This window comes from Silurus meridionalis, chromosome 16 (assembly GCF_014805685.1).
Source record: "Silurus meridionalis isolate SWU-2019-XX chromosome 16, ASM1480568v1, whole genome shotgun sequence".
Taxonomy (NCBI): domain Eukaryota; kingdom Metazoa; phylum Chordata; class Actinopteri; order Siluriformes; family Siluridae; genus Silurus; species Silurus meridionalis.
The window spans coordinates 2,979,446-3,003,858 of NC_060899.1; the positions used below are offsets into that span (position 1 = coordinate 2,979,446).

Sequence of the window (24,413 nt, forward strand, 5' to 3'; positions counted from 1 at the left end):
TGATGGTTTATTTACAGCATGAAAGTCCTAATACATTTAACAATACATATGGTTCTGAAGCGTATTTGGGGGTGGGGGTGAGGGCGTGATCAAGTGTCTCACATATTGTCTCACATTGTCTGTTTTTGTCTCATCTTGTCTGTTTTGTCTTGTGTAGTCCAAGTTGAAGGAATAGTTTTATTTATGTCTGTACATTGAGAGTCAGAGTAACAGCTGGAGAGTAACAGCTGGAACCAAATTTCTTGTGTGTGTAAACACACTTGGCCATTAAACCTGATTCTGATTCTGAAGTGCCGGCTGTGAATGAGGTATGAGTTCTCAGACAATGAGTGAGGAATCATCTGAACTACTCAGATAATTGAGATAATTGTAAGGGCATCTGCCAAATGCCATAAATGTAAAAAAAAAGTAAACTGAGATCAGGTTTGAACCTGGTACTGTGAGGCAGCAATGCAACCTTCTGCATCCGTTTGAAGACTCCTTCATACGGATATGTGAAGACAGTGAAGTAAATCCACAGTAGAGACCAGAAAACCATTGATGTTGGGGTGACTTGAAGTTTACTGTTATCCAAAAAGTCTACTTTATATTAAACATGAAAATCAACAAAGATTTCCAAACATCCACAAAAGATCTTCTTGTAGTTGCAGTCTTCAGTATAGGGGTAGACCAGGTGCTGTTCCCCTGAGGATCTGACCTACTATACTTCTACCAAGCTTCATCTTCTCCCCTGACTTTCAGTAACACAGCATAATACTAACAACTGACATATAGTGGAAATAATTAAAGTGTTCTAAGAGGAATTCATGTATATTAGTGATTACTGCATTATAAAACAGCAATTTCATTTGCCTGGCAGATCCAACACTTGTAGAAAAATGTTCTTTTGCTTATACAATACTTTCTACCTCATTGCAAACATCAATGCTGAATTAGCATTTGCTGCTTTTGTGGAACTGTTTCATAAAACAACATGTATAGTTCCTAAATAATTATAAAATCCTCCAGTTTTCTTGAGTATGGCGTATTATCCACAAAACATGATGAATGTAAGGAAAACTGCTTCAAAATGTGTAAGATCCGAGTGAAAAGCAACTTCTATTTAAAAATGATCTTCTTCTCTTGTATGGTTTGTTGACAGATTTCACCCAGAGTGTTAAATTTGGGACCCAAATCTTCCAAAAAGTCCAAATCCTCATCAAAGCAGCAGAGGTCTAGTGAATCGATGTCGAGGGTGCTGAGGTCAGTTCTTTCACAGCTATAATCTTTTGTGAATTCCAGAAAGTCCTGCTGCTCCTTCTTTTCTAGATTGTGCACCTGCAGTAATGAACAATCAGGAGAAAATAAAAATCATTAACATGAAGGTTATAAACACTGACTTTGTCATTGACCCATATATCAGATTTCTGAATTTCAAAAATTCTAAATTTTTACTTTTTTTGAACATTGAAATTATTTCTGAAATAATTAAGATATAATTCTCAACTTTAAAATAATAATAATAATAATAATAATAATAATAATAATAAAGATGATAATGATAATAATAATATTAATGATTGTTATTATTATTATTATTATTATTTTATTATTATTATTTTATAATTGTTATTATTTTAAAACTGAGAATTAAAATAATAATATTTATTATTATTATTATTATTATTATTATTATTATTATTATTATTATTATTATTATTGCTGTGTTTTTTTAAATTAACTAGCAATTTCTGAATCTAGAGTAATAGTAGTAATAGTAGTTGTAATTGTTTTAGAACTTGATTGGGAGTAAGAATTAGATAATACTAAGGTCACATTATTTGTTAGGTAGAAGAACATTTTGCTCTCCACATCAGTTTTCTGTTGCGTTCCTGAGAACCTTCAAACTGCTTTGTTCTACCAGCATATATTACAAAATGCTCACACTGGAGACGTTCCTAGAGGTTAAATAAACGTCACTATTTTTTACTGTTTTAAGTATTATGCTTTATGTTGGAAAAAAGATAAAAGTTATATATGTTCTTCAGCTGCTCTGCTTTTATAGAAGAAGCAATATATAGAAGGAGTTATTCAAAATGAACTTCTTCTGGCCAATCAGAATCAAGACTTCCTCAGTTCTGTGGATCAATAACCAATCAACCAAATAACCACTACAACTACAACTACTACTTATAAAAATAATAATGATAGCCAGGGTTCAAGCATTTAAAGCATTGTGGCCCATAGGAAAAACCAAAAAAACATAATGAGCATGCCCACTGAGTTTCATTCCGATTGGCCTCCGTTAACCTTAGGTGCTCAAACTTCGATGGGGGCCATGTTTTTTGAGAAATGCGAATGTCCTCATATACCCTTGTGACACATTGGACATAGACACTAAAGCCAATTTGTTGGGAATAACAGATGTACAGTTAACTGTTTTTAGTTTTATTCCTTCTTATAGCGCCACCAAGTGGTCAAGCACCACAATAATTTTAAATTTGATCATCGAGTGAGCTTATACACGTCTACTCAGTTGGGTGAAGATATCTCATTAAAATGGATATAACTCCTGAATGGAATGAGATACTGTATCTTCACCTAACGGAGGCCAACAGAATGAAACTCTGTGGGCATGTTGCTAATTTTTCTTTTCTTATGAGCTTTAATGCCTTGGTTGCAGCTATATCTATTATTATTATTATTATTATTATTATTATTATTATTATTATTATTATTATTATTATTATTATTATAGTTATTATTATTATTATTATTATTATTATTATTATTGTCATTATTATTATTATTATTATTATTATTATTATTATTATTATTATTATTATTATTATTATTGTCAATATTATTATTATTATTATTATTATTATTATTGTCAATATTATTATTATTATTATTATTATAGTTATTATTATTATTATTATTATTATTATTATTATTATTGTCATTATTATTATTATTATTATTATTAATTATTATTATTATTATTATTATTATTATTATTATTATAGTTATTATTATTATTATTATTATTATTATTATTATTATAGTTATTATTATTATTATTATTATTATTATTATTATTATAGTTATTATTATTATTATTATTATTATTATTATTATTATTATTATTATTATTATTGTCAATATTATTATTATTATTATTATTATTATTATTATTATTATTATTATTATTATTATAGTTATTATTATTATTATTATTATTATTATTATTATTATTATTATTATTATTGTCAATATTATTATTATTATTATTATTATTATTATTATTATTATTATTATTATTGTCAATATTATTATTATTATTATTATTATAGTTATTATTATTATTATTATTATTATTATTATATTATTATTATTATTATTATTATTATAGTTATTATTATTATTATTATTATTATTATTATAGTTATTATTATTATTATTATTATTATAGTTATTATTATTATTATTATTATTATTATTATTATTATTATTATTGTCATTATTATTATTATTATTATTATAGTTATTATTATTATTATTATTATTATTATTATTATTATTATTATTATTACAGTTATTATTATTATTATTATTATTATTATTATTATTATTATTATTATTATTAGAGCCCACTAAGGCTTTAGTAAAGCACAAGTTTGTATATTTGGAAGAGGGAGTTTTTACCTGTACAGTGATTAGAGTGTGAAGAGTGCTGCTCAGTCCGCTCTGAAAAATACAAATATATGTTTATCCTCAGAATATAGAAAAAATAACCACAGAACTTGTGTGAAATAGATTTTATATTTTTCATTAGCATGATTTCTACTTATTATTATTACATCTAAGACAACATACAACAGACAACAGACAACAGACAACAGTGCCATATTTCCAATTCGTACCATTTCTACTCCATGCCTGACAGGACACAACACACAATAGTTATACTGTAGAAAGAACATGACTCATAATCACACATTCCAGTGCTCATGTTAGTTCTCACTCTCCAGTGTTTTGTATAGTTTAAAGATTTATAATCACACTCTTTAGGGATCACCTGCTTAGGGAAAATATTGCAATCGGAGACAATAGAATATTCGTTGAATCCGTTACTAGGAACCAGTTTGTGTTTGACAGTTCATAGATGTAGCCTTTGTAAAACTCACTTTGTTCATTCTGTAGGAGTAACATGAGTCAAGTCTGTCTCCAAATCCATATGTGACCTTGGTGTCCTGTACAAAATGGGGGGACAGCATGAAAACCTTAAGTGACAGTAACTCTCTTTAAATATATACAAATGGTTGGCAAATATTGGAAAAACACGAATAAATGATGCAAAAGACATAAGTAAAAATAAAACAATTGCATAAAATAATGTGAATATTAATAGATATATGAGAGAAGTAAAATTTTATATATATATATATATATATATATATATATATATATATATATATATATATATATATTGCTATATAACGTATTGCTAAATATGTAAGTGATTATATACTGTAAATACACACCTTAACAGCATCTGTCTTCAAGTTGTTTAGATAAATGTTGCGTTCGGATGAAAATATGTTGCAGGCTAAAGGGAGAAAATATAAATCAGAATTCAGGTGGTGTAGTAAATGTGTGGTAGGATGGAGTTGGGTAAATAAAGTTATAGTTGTGCGGGTACAGTAATAGCGTGAGATGTGTTTTTCACAATCTGATTCACTAAGTGCTGGTAAAAAAAAAAGAAATTACACAAATGTCATAAGTGAAGATAAAACAATTATGCAGGTAACATCCTGTGCATACTAGCAAGCTTTTACCACAAAGTCCGCTTAGCTATCTGTGTTTCAACACAAACAAGTCCAGTGTTGGAGTCTGGATTTAAGACTATACGAAAAACAAGGGAAGAACATCTCTGAGAATGTAGAGTCTAATAAGTCCAAAAACAGACCATGTACATTTACATCCTGTAATACGCCACTCATCTATACATCTGTATGTATGTATGTATGTATGTATGTATAGATAGATAGATAGATAGATAGATAGATAGATAGATAGATAGATAGATAGATAGATAGATAGATAGATAGATAGATAGATAGATAGATAGATGATAGATAGATATTAAAGTATTTATATGTGATATTAAAGGATATATGTGTGTGTGTGTGTGTGTGTGTGTGTGTGTGTGTGTGTGTACAGTATGTATGTATGTATGTAAGTATTATATACTGTAAGTACACACCTTCATGTTGATGACAGTGTCTGTCATCAAGTTTTTTAGATAAACAGCATCGTCCGGCTGAAAAGATTTTACAGGCTAAAAGAAGAAAATATAAATCAGTATCCAGCAATTTCAGGTGGTGTAGTAAATGTTTGATAGAATGAAGTTGGTAAATAAGATTATAGTAGTGCGTGTGATAGCGTAAGTGTTTTTTATTTTTACAATCTGATTCATTAACTTTAGACACTGGACTTGCACAGCACAGTGCACTTTACACCACACCTTACTGCACACGGACACTCATGGACACTTTACACCACACCAGACCGCACACGGACACTTTATGGACAATCAAAAACCATGCTTAACTGGTTTACTGTTGTTTACTGTTTACTGTTTAACTGCACACTGCCATAAGCATTTTTGTATATATATATATATATATATATATATATATATATATATATATATATATATATATATATATATATATCCTTATTTATTTGCCTTCTTTTTCTTGTTATATATTTCTTTAAATTTTGTTATTATATATTTTTTTATTCTCCTTTTCACCCCATTTTATTCCCTCATGCCGGACCGTCGTAAAAAGCATTTCACTGCATGTCGTACCCTGTATGTATGTGTATGTGACAAATAAAATTTGATTTGATTTGATTTGATTTGATTTGATTGCTGGTGTGGACAGACGTTGGAATTCCAATCAAGCAGAAGACACTCCTGATACTATCTGTTCAAACTATTAATCTTTGCTTTTAACAACTTTAGGTGTAGATTCTGCTTGCTTGCACCCATTTTTCAATAAGATCTGACCCCCATAGGATATAGTAGAGAAGGTAGGCAAGGTAAAGTTAGCATAATGTGTGGAATAGAACCGAATGGAGAGTCTCTAAGATCAGGTGGCTAGGAAGTTAACAATGTAATTAAGTGGTAAGAAATGAACAGGATCAGGAAGGATGCTTAACAGTAGGATAACATCATGTAAAGTTTTATACATTAGGATGGATTAGTACTAGTTTGGGAAGGTTACTGTCACGTGAAATGAGAAACTTGAGAAAATTAATATAGTGATGGTTTATTGCACCATTTCATTTCATTAGATTTATCTATTGGTGCTGTTAATAGGCCGTGCTGAGATATAAGTATTTATTAGAAAGAATAAATTATTTTGTTACACTTATTGTCTAAGGTGGTTAGGAAGCATAAGCTGTGTTGATTCAGAGTGAGTTAGAATAATCATTTTGCATACATTAATAAAGAATAGGGAAAATCTAAATTATTAATACGCACGTGTTTAGGTTTCACCTGTAGTTCCCATTTTTCATAAAAATCCTGAAAACAAAATAAAAAAAGGTAAATTGTGGTAATTTATTAATATGCGATGTGTATCAGTCCAGAAAACACTGGTCACTGGAAAACACCAGTTCATGAGATTGCTCCTTTACCATCCACATTCACACATATTTCTAACTACTTATTCTACTGGTATGGTTTCAGGAAGTAGGAGGAAACTAGAAAACCTGGAGGAACGAGATTATCTCTTTGTTCTTACTGCACATATTAATTGCCCCACTAAAATGTTGAAAGGGTAAAACGACTACCATTAGTATTACTACCATTTTTATTTTCATTTATAATGTATATAACATGTATTTATTACAGCTAGACATTTTTGTCTAAGTCCAGCATGTTCCAATATAATAGCTTAATAAAAAACAAATATATATGCTATTGGCCTGCCAGTGATAACATAAATATAAACACCCAGTTGTAGATTATTGCTCTAATAAACCATATAACCATGTATGTACGACTGTATTGCACACACCTTGTCAAAAGAACCTTGTCCTTCCTCATTAAATTTTATCAGGCTTTGGATATTTCCATCATCTTCATATGCTGTGAATTGTTTCTTATTTTTTTCGCAGAAGAAAGTAAAGCAGAGCAGCACTAAAAACAAAACAAATGTTCTGTAAATAATTGCCTCTTTATTCAAATTAGTTATTAAGAAATGATGAGTCAGATCAGTGTGGAATGTAGAGCTGCAGTATCAGTCTATCCCATTTTGCACTTTCATGAGGCTGCCTACTATTGATAACTTTTCTAACCATGCAGCAGTTTAAAAATAAAACAGTGGCTAAGGCAATGGGTTACTGATTGGAAGGTTGGGGGTTCAAGCCCTGGCATTGCCAAACTGCCACTCTTTGGCCCTTGAGCAATGTCCTTAACCCTCTGTGCTCCAGAGGTGCAGTATCACAGCTGATCCTGGTTTAAAGTTTTGAAAAAAAGGGCAATGGTTTAGATATTTATTTATGGTAAATCAGTAGATCAAATCCTATTTTTAACAAAGATATTTAAAGATAAATATCTCTGGTGTTTGACTACATCTAGGGCAGGGGTGTCCAAACTACAGCCCATTTTTAATTGGCCCATATCAAAGTCTAAAAATAGAATAGTCTATCTTCTAGAGAAGTGAAGAAAAGAGTGCAGGCAGGGTGGAGTGGGTGGAGAAGAGTGATTTGTGATAGATGAGTATCTGAGGGAGTAAAAGGGAAAGTTTATATGACTGTGGTGAGACCTAAGATGTTGTATGGTTTAGAGACAGTGGCATTGAGTAAAAGACAGGAGGTGCAGCTGGAGGTAGCAGAGCTGAAGACGTTGATGTTTACATTAGAAGTGAAGAGGATGGACAGGATTAGAAACAAGTTTATTAAAGGGACAGCGCGTGTAGGATGTTTTGGGGACAAAGTGAGAGAGGCCCAACTAAGATGGTTTGGACATGCGCAGAGGAGGGACATGGGGTATATCGGTAGAAGAATGCTGAGGATGGAGCCACCAGGAAGGAGGAAAGAGGAAGATCAAGGAGGAGGTTTATGGATGTGGTGAGGGAAAATATGCAGGTAGTTGGTGTGAAAGAGGCAGATGTAGAAGACAGAGTAGTATGGAGACGGATGATCCACTGCGGCGACCCCTAATGGGAGCAGCCGAAAGAAGAGGAAGAAGAAGACTTCTGAGTTTCAATACTAGGTGGACCTACTGTCTTGAACAAGGCAGCACCTCCACAAGGCAAGCAATCAAAGAACATATTTGCTCAGGGTCACCAGAAATGGCAGAACTAAAGAGACCTGCCAATCTGAGGCTGTCACTGAGAGAATTACCTGCCAATCTTTTTGTAAAAAATTAAATGGAAATCTACTAATGGAGAGCTCTGATTGAGACTTTTTTCCTTCAAACATGTTCAACTATCAAACGTAATTTACCTGCATTTGATTGATTTTTAGGAATAAGATGCATTAAAAGTAAGGCAGTATAGGAAAATAGCTTGGAAACCCCTCATCTAGGGTAATGGAGAGACTGTGTAGATTTCATTTGCAGACAAACTGTACTTTAAAAATAGATGAACAACCATCGCTGCAACCATCCATATAGCTGGGCTTTATAGCAGAGATATCTAGGCGGAAGCCTCTCTTCAGTGCAAAACCCATGGAAGCCCTAAAGGCCTTTCAACAAGATTTTCTGGTCTGATGAAACCAAGATTTAACTGGTTTCAAATCTATATGCTATGTCCAGAGGAAACCAGGCACCGACCATCACTTGCCCAAAACCATCCAAAAATTAAAGCATGATGGTGGCAGCACCATGCTGTGGTGGTGTTTTTCTGCAGTAGGGACTGGGCAGCTGGTCAGGTTTAAGGAAACCTGAATGGAGCAAAGTACAGAGATAACCTCAATTATCTTGAAAGCTCAGGACCTCAGACTGGGCCAAATGTTTATCTTCCTACATGACAACAACCCTAAACACACACCAAAGACAACACAGTGTGGCTTAGGGACAATTTCTAAAGAAAAAAATCCCAGAGTGGCCAAGCCAGAGCACTTTTTAGAATAGAATAGAATATAGAATAAAATAGAATATTTGTCAGATATACATTATAGCACAGAGAAATTCTTGTGTGGAAGCTGGGGTCAGCCATGATGCGGTGCCCCTGGAAGGTTAAGTGCCTTTCTCAATGGCCCAGGAGTGGCAGCCTGGTGATAACAGGGCTTGAACCGACTGACCTTCTGATTTGTAACCCAAAGCCTTAACCACTGAGCAACCACTCACCCTGACTTCAACCCTATTGAACATTTCTCGGGAGACCTAAAAGTAGCTATCCACTTACGATCCCCATCCAACAGCTTGAGAGGATTTGCCATAAGAAAGGCAGAAAATCTCCCAGTCCAGGTGTGTAAAGCTTGTTGCGCCATACACAGAAAAGACTTGAGGCTGTAAATGCTGCCAAAGGGGCTTCAAGAAGTAAGTACTGAGTAAATATGCCTAAATACTTATGTGATTTTTTTTGTTTGTTTGTTTGGTTTTTTTTACAGAAATTTGTAGATGTCTGTTTTCACTTTGTTATTATGAAATGCAGATTAATGAGAAAGAAAAGCATTTTGAATGATTGTAGTATCAGGTGGCAACATAACATTGATAAAAGAGAAAGTGGGACGGAATATTTCCATATATATGGAAAGACTCACCAGTCATCAACAGTATCGCTCCCAGTATAACTACTATTGCTGCTACTTGGAGCCTGGAAGTTCGAGGAGATTGCAAGCACCCGTCTCCTTCACCGCAGTCACACAACACCACATGCAAGTCGTCGTATCCTACTCCCCCTTGTAGATCTACAATCTTCAGTGGAACTGTGTAGTTCAAATATGGCAGAGGCTTCCGGCAAATCAAAAAAGTTTCAGACTCTGAAGCAGAAATTAGGTTTTTTTTTTTACAAATACAGAGGACATCCAGGCAATAAAAGCAAACAATGTGGTCAATATTTAGACCCTAGAATTTTAAAACAAGTTGTTCTCTATGCTTACTTATGTTTGTGTCAAGCTTCCACTGGCTCATCAGCTCCTGATCTTCTTTGCCAAATGTAAAGGTGAAAGGTCCACTAAACGGAAACACGTCCGCATCCTCGGCAGTCACTTTCACCTGGTCAACTTTGTTCCCGCACATCACTAACGTGTTGGAGACCAGATGTGGTGTATTATCATTCTTATCACTTAGACGTATCACCAGAGTTCCTGTACCTGTGGCAGGAGGCTCCCCTGAGACACCAAACAATGACAGAGACATAAAGAGAACAGCAAGTGGACATAATTAGTTTTGGTAGATGGTAGTGTTTGTGGACACCTGACTATCATACCCATATGCACTTGTTGAACATCCTATTCCAGATTTAATTCCTCTTTTCTGTTTTAATCATTCAATTCTGTTCCACTCTTGATGATTCAAATCATCGCAAAGGTGTTCAATGCGGTTGAGGACAGGGCTTTCTGCAGGACACTCAAGTTCTTACACAAGAACCTTAACGCACTTGCTTAGTGTAGTAGACAGGAACCCAATCTGGCCATATTAAGTAAGGTGGAATGGGGAGCAAGTTTTTGAAGATACAAATATTCTGCATATGACTATTATGCCATTCATTAATATTACAGCACATACACATTTGTTCAGAAAATGCATCAATATATCAATAATTACACCTCACAATAACAGCAATTTCCTATTTGTTTGAGGTTCATGTGTTTGCGCAGTCAACCTATAGATTCCAATCGAACATAAAATGATGGAAGTCTACGTTAGGAGAGCATACCATCATCAATTGCTCGCATCACAACAGTGTAGGTGCTGTTGCGGACATACGGTGACTCCCGGTCCATCTTCTTGACCAGGGAAATACTGCCTGTCTTTGGGTCCATAGACATCCAATTAGCCGGATCTTCTACTAGCTCATACCTTGATGCACACACAGTTATTTTGTTGGATCAACAAACAGGTTATTGGATAGTATTTTATGTGTGTGTGTGTGTGTGTGTGTGTGTGTGTGTGTGTGTGTGTGTGTGTGTGTGTGTGTGTTTATACAGTATATAAATATACATATGTAAATACACTGATCAGGCATAACTTATGACCACCTCCCTAATATTGTGTTGGTCCCCTGTTGCTTCAAAAACAATCATGACCCATCGATCATTAAAAGCATGAACTTCTTCAGCATTTTAAGTTACAGGAGTTCATCTGTTGGATCGGACCACACGAACCAGTGTTTGCTCCCACCTGCATCAACAAGCCTCGGCCACCTACGACCCTGTCCCCAGTTCACCACTGTTCATTCCTTGGACCACTTTAAACAGATACTGACCACTGCAGACTGGGAACAGCCCACAAGAGCTGCAGTTTTGGAGATGCTCTGACCCAGTCGTAGACATCACAATTTGGCCCTCATCAAACTCACTCAAATCCTTACGCTTGCCCATTTTTCTATACCATCAACTTTGAGGACAAAATATTCACTTGCTGCCTAATAAATGCCAGTACCAATTATTCAATATACTCATAATGTTACAATGTCATAATGTTATGCCTAATCAAGGTGTATAGATAGATAGATAGATAGATAGATAGATAGATAGATAGATAGATAGATAGATAGATAGATAGATAGATAGATAGATAGATAGATAGATAGATAGATATTACCTGATTTTACTTGGGTCTGAATCCTCATCTGTGATTATGGGCATGTACAACACTTCCCCTGGATCTTCTTCCTCAACCTTGAAAACCTTCTGAATCTTATTCTTAAACACGGGGGGGTCGTTCACATCAACAATTTTGACAGCGACTTTAGCAGTGCCGCCAACTTTTACATCTTTTGGTACTGGACTGACCGGCTTCCAATTATTGCATACAAACAACGGCTCTTCATTCTCCACACCGATTTCCAGTTCGGCTAAAGTCGTTCTCTCATAATCCTTTCCCTGTGGAACAAAACATACAGATCCATGTATTGAATCTCCTCCTCACAGCGCTCCTTAATTGTTCTTTTTCTAGAAAAGAAGCTGAAGGAGATTCACTAAATGTTTTGGTAATGCTGATGTTCTTTGTAATTGTCCATATGATCCATAAAGGACCAGAAAGGCAAATGTTTAAAAGGGTAAAAAGTTGAACATGTTTGTGTATAATATCAGTTGATGATTTTTTTGAAACACATTTCTTGTGCAAATGCTCTATCAGTGATGAACAAATGTGTTCATATCCAATTAAAAAAGACTCAAACATGAACAGTACAAAATGCAAAATAATACACTGGAAATTCTTCTAAGGTCTAAAGTACATAATTCTGCTTAATAGTATGTTCATATTCGTACTTCTCCAACATGGATACCTAAGAACACCTATTTCTTCCATCTACCTTGATGACACTCAGCACTCCTTCGTTGGTTACTGGGTCTGTCTCAATCTTGTAGTTTCCATCCTCATTTCCCTTCAGAATAGTGAACACTGCATTGGATCCTGGAGTATTTGGTGTGTCCTGATCTTCAACAGGAATCCTCAGAATTTCTTTATTGGTTGCCATCTCCATAACCTGAGCATTGTGCTGGACAAAAGACGTGGATGTTAATTAAGTTAATACAGAATTGTTTGTCTTTTATCTCGATAAATTATTTTAACCAACTTTCTTGGCAAACATATTGTATCTAATGTGGTGATGTCATTCTTTTGGACAAAAGTTTGTGGACAACTGACCATAAGATTGGTATATCGTTTGTCAATATACCAACTAACATTCACCTCTTATAATAACCTCTACTATTCTGGGAAGATGTTCCACCCAATTTGTTTGGAGATTTGTGCTTATTCAGCTACAAGGGTGTTGGTAAAGTCAGGTACTGATGTAGGTGAGAAGATGAGGAGGCCTGGGGTGCAGTCAGTATTCACATTCACCCCAAAGATGTTCAGTGGTGTTGGAGCTCTATAGCAGGAGATATTCCATTCCATCTCTTGTTGAGCATATCTTCATGGAGCTTGCTTTCAGGGTCATTGTCATGCTGAAACAGGGTTGAGTCTCCTAACCCAAGTGATGGGAAAAGTTCATGCAACTGTACACCAAAGTCCTATATAAATGTGTGCCTCCAAATTTGTGGGAACAGTAGCTGTTAACACACATAGCTGAAAAAGTCAGGTGTCCAATTTCTTGTACATAATGTATTTTTGTAGTTCAGATAGTTAGTTAATTGTTTATTGATATAATTAAAGGAGATTTGCATTATAAACATAATCTATCTATCTCTATCTTAGGGCTATTAATATTTACACATGTTAATTATGCCTCCAAAATTATTATATTAAAGTATTTAATATTATTTCAATTAAAATTGTAAATTTTTATTTTAATACTTAATATTATTAAATATTACAATTAAAAAGGCATAGACAGAACCCCTTTTTATACTGCAGTACCACTCCAAATAATGCAAAATTAATTTTATTCATTTATTTTTAACCTTTGCCCTTCATCTTTGTTATATTTAAGCCCTATATGGGCTGATAAAGTAAAACACTCAGCATGTCCACAGCCTATCAGACTCCAGTATATCGCAGTGCCACTGTACCAGAGATTTGCAATCTTACCTTCTTAGCAGTAAGAACTGGTGCATGAGTGTTGGAATCAGTGATGAGGAGGAAAACCGTCGCAGTGGATGATTGTTGTGGCGTTCCGTGATCTCGTGCTTCGACGAGGATTTGATAAGTCTTTACTTTCTAAAGAGAAAAACAAACGGTCACATGTACATCACAGAACCATGAAAAAAATTGTCTTTCTTCACAAATCCCAGCCATGTTAGAAAGCTGGGGTCAGCCATGATACAGCACCCCTGGAGCTCAAGTTTTGAGAAGTGATTCTTATGCCTGTCTTTCAAACCAATCACCTGCATGTTTTTCTTCACTAAATCCATAAACCTGCTCTTTTGCCTTCCTCTTTTCCTCCTGCCTGGTGGCTCAGCATTCTTCTACTGATATATACTTTTCCATAAATACATTACAATTACATTTATGTCATTTGGCAGATGCCCAGAAGCTAGCAGAGGTTAAAGGTCTTGCTCAGGGGCATTGAACTCATGACCTTCAGATCCAAAGTCCAATGACCTAACCACTAAGCTACCACCTCTGGTATTGATTTATTGATTTATTAAAGTCATTAAAGTCATTAGGCAGACGCTCCTTACCCACAGCGACTTATAATAATCTCATTCATACAACTAACTGAGCAGCTGAGGGTTAAGGACCTTGCTCAAGGGCCCAGCAATGGCAGAAGAGTGGTGCTGGGATTTGAACTCATGTTCTCACCTCTGTGCACTGCATACACCACATATCCTATTTCTGCCATTTAACAATAACAGAACATTAAATCAAGTCGAACTTTTTCCGACTTGTTTTCAATTGGTTTCAGTATAAACAGAATCAATACCGTGTACATTGTGAGGGATGGGTGGCTGAAACCATGTCACACTCACATCGAAATCGAAGCAGCCGGTGAAGGCGAACGTTGCGGTGATGGTGTTTTGTACGGCGGAGAAGGATTCGATGAAAACTTTGGGCAGTGGTGGGTCCTGGGACACGATGCTTAAAGAGATACGAGAGTTGTCATTGTCCAGCTCGTCTTTGTCGCTCGCGTGCAGTGAAAATGGAAGCAGACCTAATGCAGGGAGAGCGGTGATTAGAGAGCTGGAAATATAAACGCAGGTAAAAATTGAAACACTTTAAATACTAAGACTATTTGAGAGCCATTTGGGGCTATTATTATTATTATTATTATTATTATTGATAGTAGAGTTAGTAGTAGGTCAGGTTATGCATAACTGCATGACTAATTATCTTCCTTTTATTTTTTATTTATGTTTATTTGTTGTTTATACAATACTACTACAACTAATAACAATAATAATAGTGAAATTTGTTATTCATTTAATATTTGATTTGTACTGTATTAAGACTAATATGTTTTTTTGAATGCAAATTAACATTTTTAATTGAATTAAAACTTTTATTCCTTTTAATTTACCAGCTTAATTTACACATTCACCTCATGTGTGATAAACAGGGTAAAATTTCTTTGCATTGTTTTTTCTTTCTTTCAATCAATCAATCAATCAATCAATTAATCAATCAGTCAATCAGTATATATATATATATATATATATATATATATATATATATATATATATATATATATACAGTGATTCTTACCTTCTTTTATATTCTCTGGAACTCTTACATTTAAAACATTGGGTGTGAAAAGAGGGGGATTGTCATTCTTGTCTCTTATGATTACATCGAAAGCCAATGTTTTGTCAGCAAATTGTTTTGTTGTCCAGCACATCAAACTGTACCTAATTATAAAAAAATTAATATATAAATATTATGGGGGGAAAATGGCAAAAAAAAAACAACACAACAAACATTAAACAGGTTTAAACAATGACTTACTTTTAAAATGGGGTATAATTCTCGGTCTATGGACTTGTGAATGTAGATTTCACCAGTCATGTCTCGAAGATCGAAGATATTCTTTGGCTCCTCTAACACACCTGGCCACTGATGCGGAATTTGTGGGAAGTGTTCAGGTGTTGATCGTTGTGCAACTGGAGCCAAAAGAGTCAAAAGTAAGAGGAGTTTCACTGTATTTCATTCTAAAACTGGCAAAAATTCTGACATTATATGTGTAGCAGCCTGATGTAAGTATAACTTTATTTTTAGTTTCCTGAGGCATGTAGAAATGCTACAACTTTTGAAATTACACATGTCTACTGATGTCTAAGAGACATTTTTAGGCAGCGAGGCAGTTTGCACCATTGATACACTGGTGTCTTATACATTTTAATATTTGTAAAAGTATTGGGACATCTAACCTTTCCTGCCATAAGTGGTTCTTTTCCAAACTGTTACCACAAATCTGGAGGCTCTCAATCGTACAAGACAAATTTAGATGGCGCTATAATCAAATTTTGCATTCACTTGAACTTGGAAACCCAAACCTGTTCCAGCATTGCGATGCCCCTGTGCACAAAGTGAGCTTCTTGAAGATCTGGTGTACATGCTTTGGAGAGGAATATCTTGCTGCTATAGAGCTCTGATCTCATCCCTACTGAACACCTTTGGGATGAATTTGAACGCTGATTGCACCCCAGGTCTCCTGGGAATGCGATGCTCAAAAAATACATGCAAAACTTATGACCAGGTGACCCAATACTTTTGGAAATAGTGTATAAATGTAAAATCAGATTAATACAAATATAATATGAAGTTTAAAAGTTAAACGTTATATATATATATATATATATATATATATATATATATATATATATATATATATATATATATATAGAGAGAGAGAGAGAGAGAGAGAGAGATAGATGTACCTCTGTGAAAAATTGTGGAAAAGGTCCATCACTTTCCTCATCCAGTTCAAAGGTAGACAGCACCCATCTTCTCTTGGATCGAATGAGAACTTTCTCCTTAGAAAGAAATAAAATTATTATAATAATCACGCTACATTAAAAGTGCCATGATTTTTAAAAAGGTTGTAATAAATGTAAGATGGTGAGAGAAAGTACATTTTTTATAATGAATACCTACACTTTTCTCTTGTTTCTTCTCCAGACTCCTCAGTTCGCCGAGTGAATTCTGAGCCTCCTGCTGAAAACATAGGGAACTTGAACACAAGCAGATACTAAGCTGAAATGTTCACGTCTAAAACTACTGGTCTGCTAATGGTACATTCACAGTTCCATTATAGGTTCAAATAAATATATTTCAATATAATTATGTAATATAATATAATTATTTAGATATACTAATATAATAATACATAATATCTAAATATAATATATATATATATATATATATATATATATATATATATATATATATATATATATATATATATATTGCACACATATAATATATATATATTGCACTTTTTGACTCACTGTATGTGTGCAATATATATATATATATATATATATATACAGTGAGTCAAAAAGTATTTAGTCAGCCACTAATTGTGCAGGTTCTCCCACTTAAAAAGATGAGAGAGGTCTGTAATTTTCATCATAGGTACACTTCAACTATGAGAGACAAAATGAAAAAAAATCCCGAAAATCACATTGTCTGATTTTTAAAGAATTTATTTGCAAATTATGGTGAAAAATAAGTATTTGGTTATCAACAAAAAAGCAAGATTTCTGGCTCTCACAGACCTGTAACAACTTCAAGACCACTGATAATCTCCCTCGATCTGGGGCTTCACGCAAGATCTCACCCGTGCAGTCAAAGTGATCACAAGAACGGTGAGCAAAAATCCAAGAACCACACGGGGGGACCTAGTGAATGACCTGCAGAGAGCTGGGACCGAAGTAACAAAGGCTACCATCAGTAACACACCACGCCGCCAGGGACTCAAATCCTGCAGTGCCAGACGTGTCCCCCTGCTTAAGCCAGGGCATGTCCGGGCTTGTCTGAAGTTTGGTAGAGAGCATTTGGATGATCCAGAAGAGGATTGGGAGAATGTCATATGGTCAGATGAAACCAAAATAGAACTTTTTGGTACAAACTCAACTTGTCGTGTTTGGAGGAGAAAGAATGCTGAGTTGTATCCAAAGAACACCATACCTACTGTAAAGCATGGGGGTGGAAACATCATGCTTTGGGGCTGTTTTTCTGCCAAGAGACCAGGACGACTGATCCGTGTAAAGGAAAGAATGAATGGTGCCATGTATCGTGAGATTTTGAGTGAAATCATCAGCAAGGGCATTGAAGATGAAACATGGTTGGGTCTTTCGGCATGACAATGATCCCAAACACACCGCCCGGGCAACGAAGGAGTGGCTTCGTAAGAAGCATTTCAAGGTCTTGGAGTGGCCTAGCCAGTCTCCAGATCTCAACCTCATAGAAAATCTTTGGAGGGAGTTGAAAAACCGTGTTGCCTAGCGACAGCCCCAAGACATCACTGCTCTAGAGAAGATCTGCATGGAGGAATGAGCCAAACTATCAGCAGCAGTGTGTACAAACCTTGCAGAGACTTACAGAAAACGTTTGATCTCTGTCATTGCCAACAAAGGGTGTATAACAAAGTATTGAGATGAACTTTTGTTATTGACCAAATACTTATTTTTCACCATAATTTGCAAATAAATTCTTTAAAAATCAGACAATGTGATTTTCTGGATTTTTTTTCTCATTTTGTATCTCATAGTTGAAGTGTACCTATGTTGAATTACAGGCCTCTCTCATCTTTTTAAATTGGTGGCCCCACTGTATTCACCCTATTCATCACACACACACACACACACACACACACACACACACACACACACACACACACACACACACACACACACCCCATCCCCCACACCTTTTCTGGATAACCATTTTATAATGTTAATTAGTTCAAGTGCAATTGAAAGAATTTAAATAAATGAATAGAATCAACATACCGTACGTGTAATTACAATTATATAAGTGGCACAGGACATCATTATAAATACATCTGTTCCTGGAACAGCCCAGTAATAAAGACCTGGAGCTCAGGCATGTTTTTGGAATAATACGTTGGATTGTCATTTATTGCATAATGTTAAAAATGTTTATTTAATGTAATTAGGTACACTGGAGATTTTATAGTTCATACAATCCGTGTTTGTGAGTCTTTTTTACTGCCATAAATCCTAAGAAACTACTTGCGATTCAAAACCGGCAGAGTATATTTAGACAGTAGCTTTTGTTTAGCCCTCAAGGCTTCTTGTCTTCATTCCTGCTTGACTTCCTTGTAAGTATTTACGCTGCAATAATAAATAATAAACGCTTTCGTTGGAACTCTAAACCATGGCACAAGCCCTCAGGCAAAATGGTGTCAATGTGACATTCTGAAAAGCCATGCAAATTTCTGACCACCTTTTATATTGCTCATTGTGGAAGGAGACTCTTTTCAGGAGGGGCTCGACCCGAAAAATTGTAGGTGTTTTGTCTGAAATTCTCAGACACTTTTGAGCTCGTCGCCTTTTTGATGACATCATTTACACCATTTTTTCTCCTTGTTTTGCTTATTCCGTCATTTTATGTGACATGATAATTAATGCTTTAAGTGAAGGTCACAAAGTATCGAAATGGCGGAACGTTTAAAAGTGAGTGAAAAGGAAACGAGGTAAAAATGCTTAGCAATGAGTGATAAATCGCTCCAAACAAATCTGAGGAGAGAGAGAAAGATTTTGAAATGTTTCAAAAAGAAACGAGTGCATTAACAACCAGCAATCAATAGAAATGGAAAACAGAAATGACAAACACTATTAAAACCATGAATAACAACTCAAAACAGCAGTCAGCGGTATCATCACCAAGAACCCCCACAGAGCAGGGATGAAGCTATCACAATCCAACATTTGAGGAACATATATGCAGAAATATAGAAGATACAATCAGGCTGGATTCAATTCACAAAGATGAGCAACAAAACTTCTGGAACCGGATTAATCTCGACTAAAGGAATGCAAAGACCAAAGTGTAAAGAAAGGAAAGGATTTGTTCATGATCCAAAGCATACAAGTTGTAAAACATGGTCGGGGAATTGTCATGGCTTCAGTTTGCTTGCTTCTGGAATGAGCTCACTAGTCTTTATCAATGATGGAACTCATGATGGAGCCGCAGAATGATCACAGGAGATCACAGACCCATTCTGTCTGATCATTTACAGTGAAACCCATTCAATCAAATTAGGAGGAACTTCATTGTGCGGCAAGAGAATGACCCGAACACGCTGCCATCTCAACAATGCACTTCATTCAAAATGTATTTCAATTCATTTTTATTTGTAGAACACATTCAATAGATATTGTCTCAAAGCAGCTTATAAAAGAATGTAAAGTTTAGCAAAAACTCTCTGAGACGGCATGACAAACTGAGAGGAACCAGACTCAAAATGGAACCTCATCCAAATCACCCAATGTCCATTTATTATAGAAAACAATGACAGACAAAAAAGACCAGCAGCAGTTTGATGAAGGCAGTGTGTGAAAAACTTCAGTTACACATGCATACACACACACACACACACACACACACACACACACACACACACAGATATATATATGCACTAAACTTAAACCATTCATTTAAAAGCTGTTTTGAGACTATATCTATTGCTGAAAGTGTTCTACAAACAAAAATTTATTGAAATAGTTTTTCAAGGCTTTTACTGCAGCTTGTTTCAAATGTTGGTGAAATGTATGTGTAAATGGTCTGAGGTCTATATTCAGGTATTCACTGTCTTATGATGGAGATGTGATCCTTTTAGTGAAAATTGTAGTGAAAATATATTGGATGTCGATACACGGTCTGGAGTCTTGAAGAATGGAGCTCACTAGGGGGTAGTGCACTGTAATGTGTTAACACATGTAAATTACAGTACATCATTTGGCAAAATAGAGCAGTTTACACTACAGTACGTATAAACTTTACAGTACAGTGCACGAGCGGTGGTTCGCGAGTGGATGGTGGAACTCGCGAGAACAAGGCATCTCACACGGTGGGAACATCCTGGCAGCGTCGTAGTAAATGGTACAAAAATTTAAATGGCATGCAAAGCTGTAAATATTTGTACGATTTTATTTTAAATTATTATAAATATTTTTTTATATGCAACCAGATATGGTGTTATTTACGCTAACTCTGAATCTGTTCCGATACTTTTGCTCATCGATGGATCGGACAGTCTGAAAACCACGGTGCCGTGTTCTAAACTGTTTCAGGCATGTAACGATAGCTAAAATTCGTAACGGTCATATTTATATTTTAATAAAAATATGCCTTGCCGTTCCAAACCTTCTGGAGGACAATGAATGTACAAAACATGTGCACCAGTCAACTCCAGGCTAAGGGTTAAGGTGGAATAACAATAATGTTTCAGTGCAGCAGAGTTCATAGGAATTAGAGACAAAACCTGTCAGATTACTGTTATGGTACTCCGACCAATTACATACTTTCGATTTCAAAAACCGAGAAAAATATTCAACCAAAGTGATGTAGAAATGTAATTATTTTTTTTACTTTGTAAGGAAAATGTTGAACAAATGCAGTAGGTGGAAATAGCCAGTGTAAAGAGGACACAAAACTCGGTATTTCCTTACACATTTCTTACACACACTGATCAAGTTATGCAGTTATGTCAAGTTTAATAAATTACTAGCTGGCAAAAGGTACGTTACAATCCTGCACTTTACATTTTAAGGTTTGCCTCATTTTTACATTTTCATTGAATAGGCAGACAATAAAAAAAAATAAAAATAAAAAAAAATTTTTATATATAACTTTGGGTTTAATATATAAAATAATAAATAGAGTTTTTTTTCTAAATTTGACCATCTGATGATCCAAGTGGCAGATTAAAATATGATGCAGTAAGCAGTGTAGGTGTGCAGTACAGGTACATTTAATGTAAATTAGCTTAAACTCTACTTAAACAAAACGATTCCTACTCACAGCCAGAAGCAGAAGAAAAATGATCGCTCTTCTCATCGTGAAGCTTGTACAAGATGTGTTAATGCTCCCAATCTCACCAGTGCAGTGTGTGTGTACTGTGTGCGGTAGATACCCATAATTAAACCCTCTGTGATGGGTGTGGTAAGGATGTGATGGAGGGAGGAAAGAAACTTGCATCCTGCAATGTCAATGAACCTGAAAAAATTGTCATGTTGTCACGATGAGGAAACCCGTCTAACATGCGCATTGTGTTAGAGTAGAGTTTATACACTAATGAATGTCTGCCTGTCTGTTTTTTTTTTACACCTGGACCCTCCACATTTGATAGTGGACTTGCTCTGCAAATTGCATAATGAGAACCTATACTTTAAAAACAGATGTTAAAAACCACAATAGTTATTTTTTTACACTCTTTGTCATACCCTGGTGTGTGTGTGTCACGCAATGCAAACACTGGAGGAAGGCTTTGAAGAGCTCGTATTGGACCTTTCATTTATTTACATAATTATTTTTAATAGTTCCTTTTAACCAGAGTGCGTTTACTTCTGTGCAGCCAAGATTCTATCCAGTGTTTAAACATCTAGTCTTTGTTGTTTTTGACACACGTGTTCCCTTTGTTTATATGCAAAGGAAAAAGGCAAAAACACACAAGAAATAGAGAGTGACTGACTGGAAAAAACTTATTTGTAGTCCAAATTGGACATCTAACAGCTTCAAGAACTTGTGGAGAACAGGAGAGAAGATCTGATCAGACTTCCTCACCCACACAGTCGAACATTTAGGTGGAAACTTAATAGTTTGGGGTTGTTTGTAGATTGATTACGGAAAGTAAAAGGAAACAACATGGCAACCATTTCATACTTCATCATTACACCATAGGGTCCCGTCTGGATTGCGACTCATTGGAACTGACTTCACCGTACAACAAGAAAATGAGCCGAATTGACGAATATTTCGAGAGCAACAGTCGTCAAGAATGTTATCTAACAGTCACGGCACCTAAATCCGATTAAACTGCTCTGGGATGAGCTGGATCACAAGAAACTGGATCGCAAACTCCAACTAGTGAAGAACATCTTTGGCAGGTTTTACAAGAGGTATGGCAAAGTGTTTCAGCTGAATGTTTGGGGAAACAAACTGTCGACAATCATAAGAAACTGATGGGGAGGTACAGAATTGCCTTTATCTTGTAAACAGAGCTTCAGGTTTCTTGCATTGTCCCAACATGTCCATGATACATGTTGCCTCTCAGGTCATATAATCCCCCATACAAAGGGAACTTTCATAAAGAACTGGACACTCCCAACTGACAGCACTCTTTCAATGGATAAGGCATGGGTTAGTGATTGGAAAGTCTGGGGTTTAAGCCCCTGTATCACTAAGCTGCACATATTTTAATATTCAACCTATTTTCTGAGAAAGCTCCAGTTTTCTTACCTTCTCCAGTCCTACTGCATTTATACAACTGAGCAATCGAGGGTTGAGTCTCGTTTTAAGGCGTAGCAATGGCAGCCTGGTGATGCTGGGATTTAAATGAATGACTTTCTAGTCAGAAGTCTAATTTATTCACTTAGCCTCCACTTCTCTTTGTAGTCTTGACCAGGGACGGCTGATCAGGCCTTCTTTTAACCTCGAAAGTTGGAATCTTCTGGAAATTATAGTGCAAGCTTCACATATATTGTGGAAAGTCGATGACCAATGAAAGATGTGAAACCTCAACATCCACTGAAGGCCTTTACTTTTTTTCTTCAATTTTAAACCCATTGCATTCTCCTGGACTTCTCTCCATAGCTGCTGATAAGATTGCTCCATCTTTAACTAAAAGATTTGTCAAATCTGCCAATCTATCACTTGGAACGAGTCTTTAATCATGGACATAGTTATTCTCCTTTATTAACAGAACCTGGGCTTGTCTTCAATTCCACCACCTGTGTGTATCCCATACATACAATTTCACAAGATCTCCTCTCCATAATTTTTATTTTACTCAGAGTCTTATTAACATCTGGGCATGTAACACCTGCAATTATGACATCAAATGTTATTCCCATTCTGAAGAAACCTACTCTGGATACAAGAAGATTATTTCCCTTTTCTATTGTTAAAATCCCTGACCATTTACTTTACTATCACCAGTTTCGCTGTGTCATTCTGAATAACCAGATCAGAACCAGCTTCGTTTCATAGTGAAACACTCAACTGCTGCTTCCATTGTAGTTGTTATTGAGAACTTGCTGCTAATCATCAGTCACTAGTCCACATTTTTTCCCTTTCTTAAGTCTTTGATAAAGTCATTACACTTCCTTGAAAGTCTTGGAAAATTCTGACTCATGATGTAGGTGATGGGGAGGAGATCCACATTGACTCTTGGCAAACTCACTGGTTTCTGTTGAGTTCCTGACATGGGTTTTTATACAACTGCTTTTTTCTGCTACTCAACATAACAAAAGTTATTTTTTTTTCATTATGACTAAATAATATATATATATATATATATATATATATATATAACTTAATTTTCATGTGATCTTGATCTAACATCATAAGTTAGAAAATTCCAAGACTCACGGGGAAGTCTGATGACTGTATCAAAGACCTCTAAAAGATGTTCTTTTCTCATTTTCACATCAGATTCCTCTAGACGTAATTGTATCGTGAAAAAAATCTCGCAACTTGGATGTTTCTGGTGCATATCATGATGTATGTGTTGGTGTCTGAAATCTCGATCAAAGTTTATCATTTCCTGCAGCTAATATGGACTTTTAACACCAACAATACGTTTCCTAGCAACTGTTTTGAGAAATAATAA

At 35.2% G+C, this 24,413-nt stretch overlaps 1 protein-coding gene across 4 annotated transcripts; it reads right to left on the bottom strand.

Annotated features, from left to right (window-relative positions):
- Window positions 1–11: 11 nt before the first annotated feature.
- On the bottom strand, window positions 12–21,683 carry LOC124398679 (cadherin-like protein 26). 4 transcript variants are annotated; one of them, XM_046868928.1, is made up of 20 exons: window positions 21,605–21,683; window positions 16,709–16,765; window positions 16,492–16,587; window positions 15,560–15,714; window positions 15,320–15,462; window positions 14,587–14,768; window positions 13,706–13,834; window positions 12,486–12,671; window positions 11,771–12,051; window positions 10,884–11,026; window positions 10,105–10,335; window positions 9,766–9,984; window positions 7,074–7,195; window positions 6,536–6,577; window positions 5,249–5,323; window positions 4,527–4,591; window positions 4,170–4,235; window positions 4,061–4,126; window positions 3,688–3,729; window positions 12–1,317 (listed from the first exon to the last, which is right to left on the bottom strand). In XM_046868928.1, exons 5-16 carry the CDS (start codon window positions 15,450–15,452, stop codon window positions 4,553–4,555), a joined length of 1,782 nt encoding a protein of 593 aa, XP_046724884.1. In that variant the 5' UTR covers window positions 15,453–15,462; window positions 15,560–15,714; window positions 16,492–16,587; window positions 16,709–16,765; window positions 21,605–21,683; the 3' UTR covers window positions 12–1,317; window positions 3,688–3,729; window positions 4,061–4,126; window positions 4,170–4,235; window positions 4,527–4,552. The 4 variants fall into 4 exon arrangements, with proteins under 4 accessions (XP_046724884.1, XP_046724883.1, XP_046724881.1 ...); XM_046868927.1 differs by having other exon boundaries at window positions 3,906–4,126; XM_046868925.1 differs by lacking the exon at window positions 4,061–4,126.
- Between the last annotated feature and the right edge of the window lie 2,730 nt (window positions 21,684–24,413).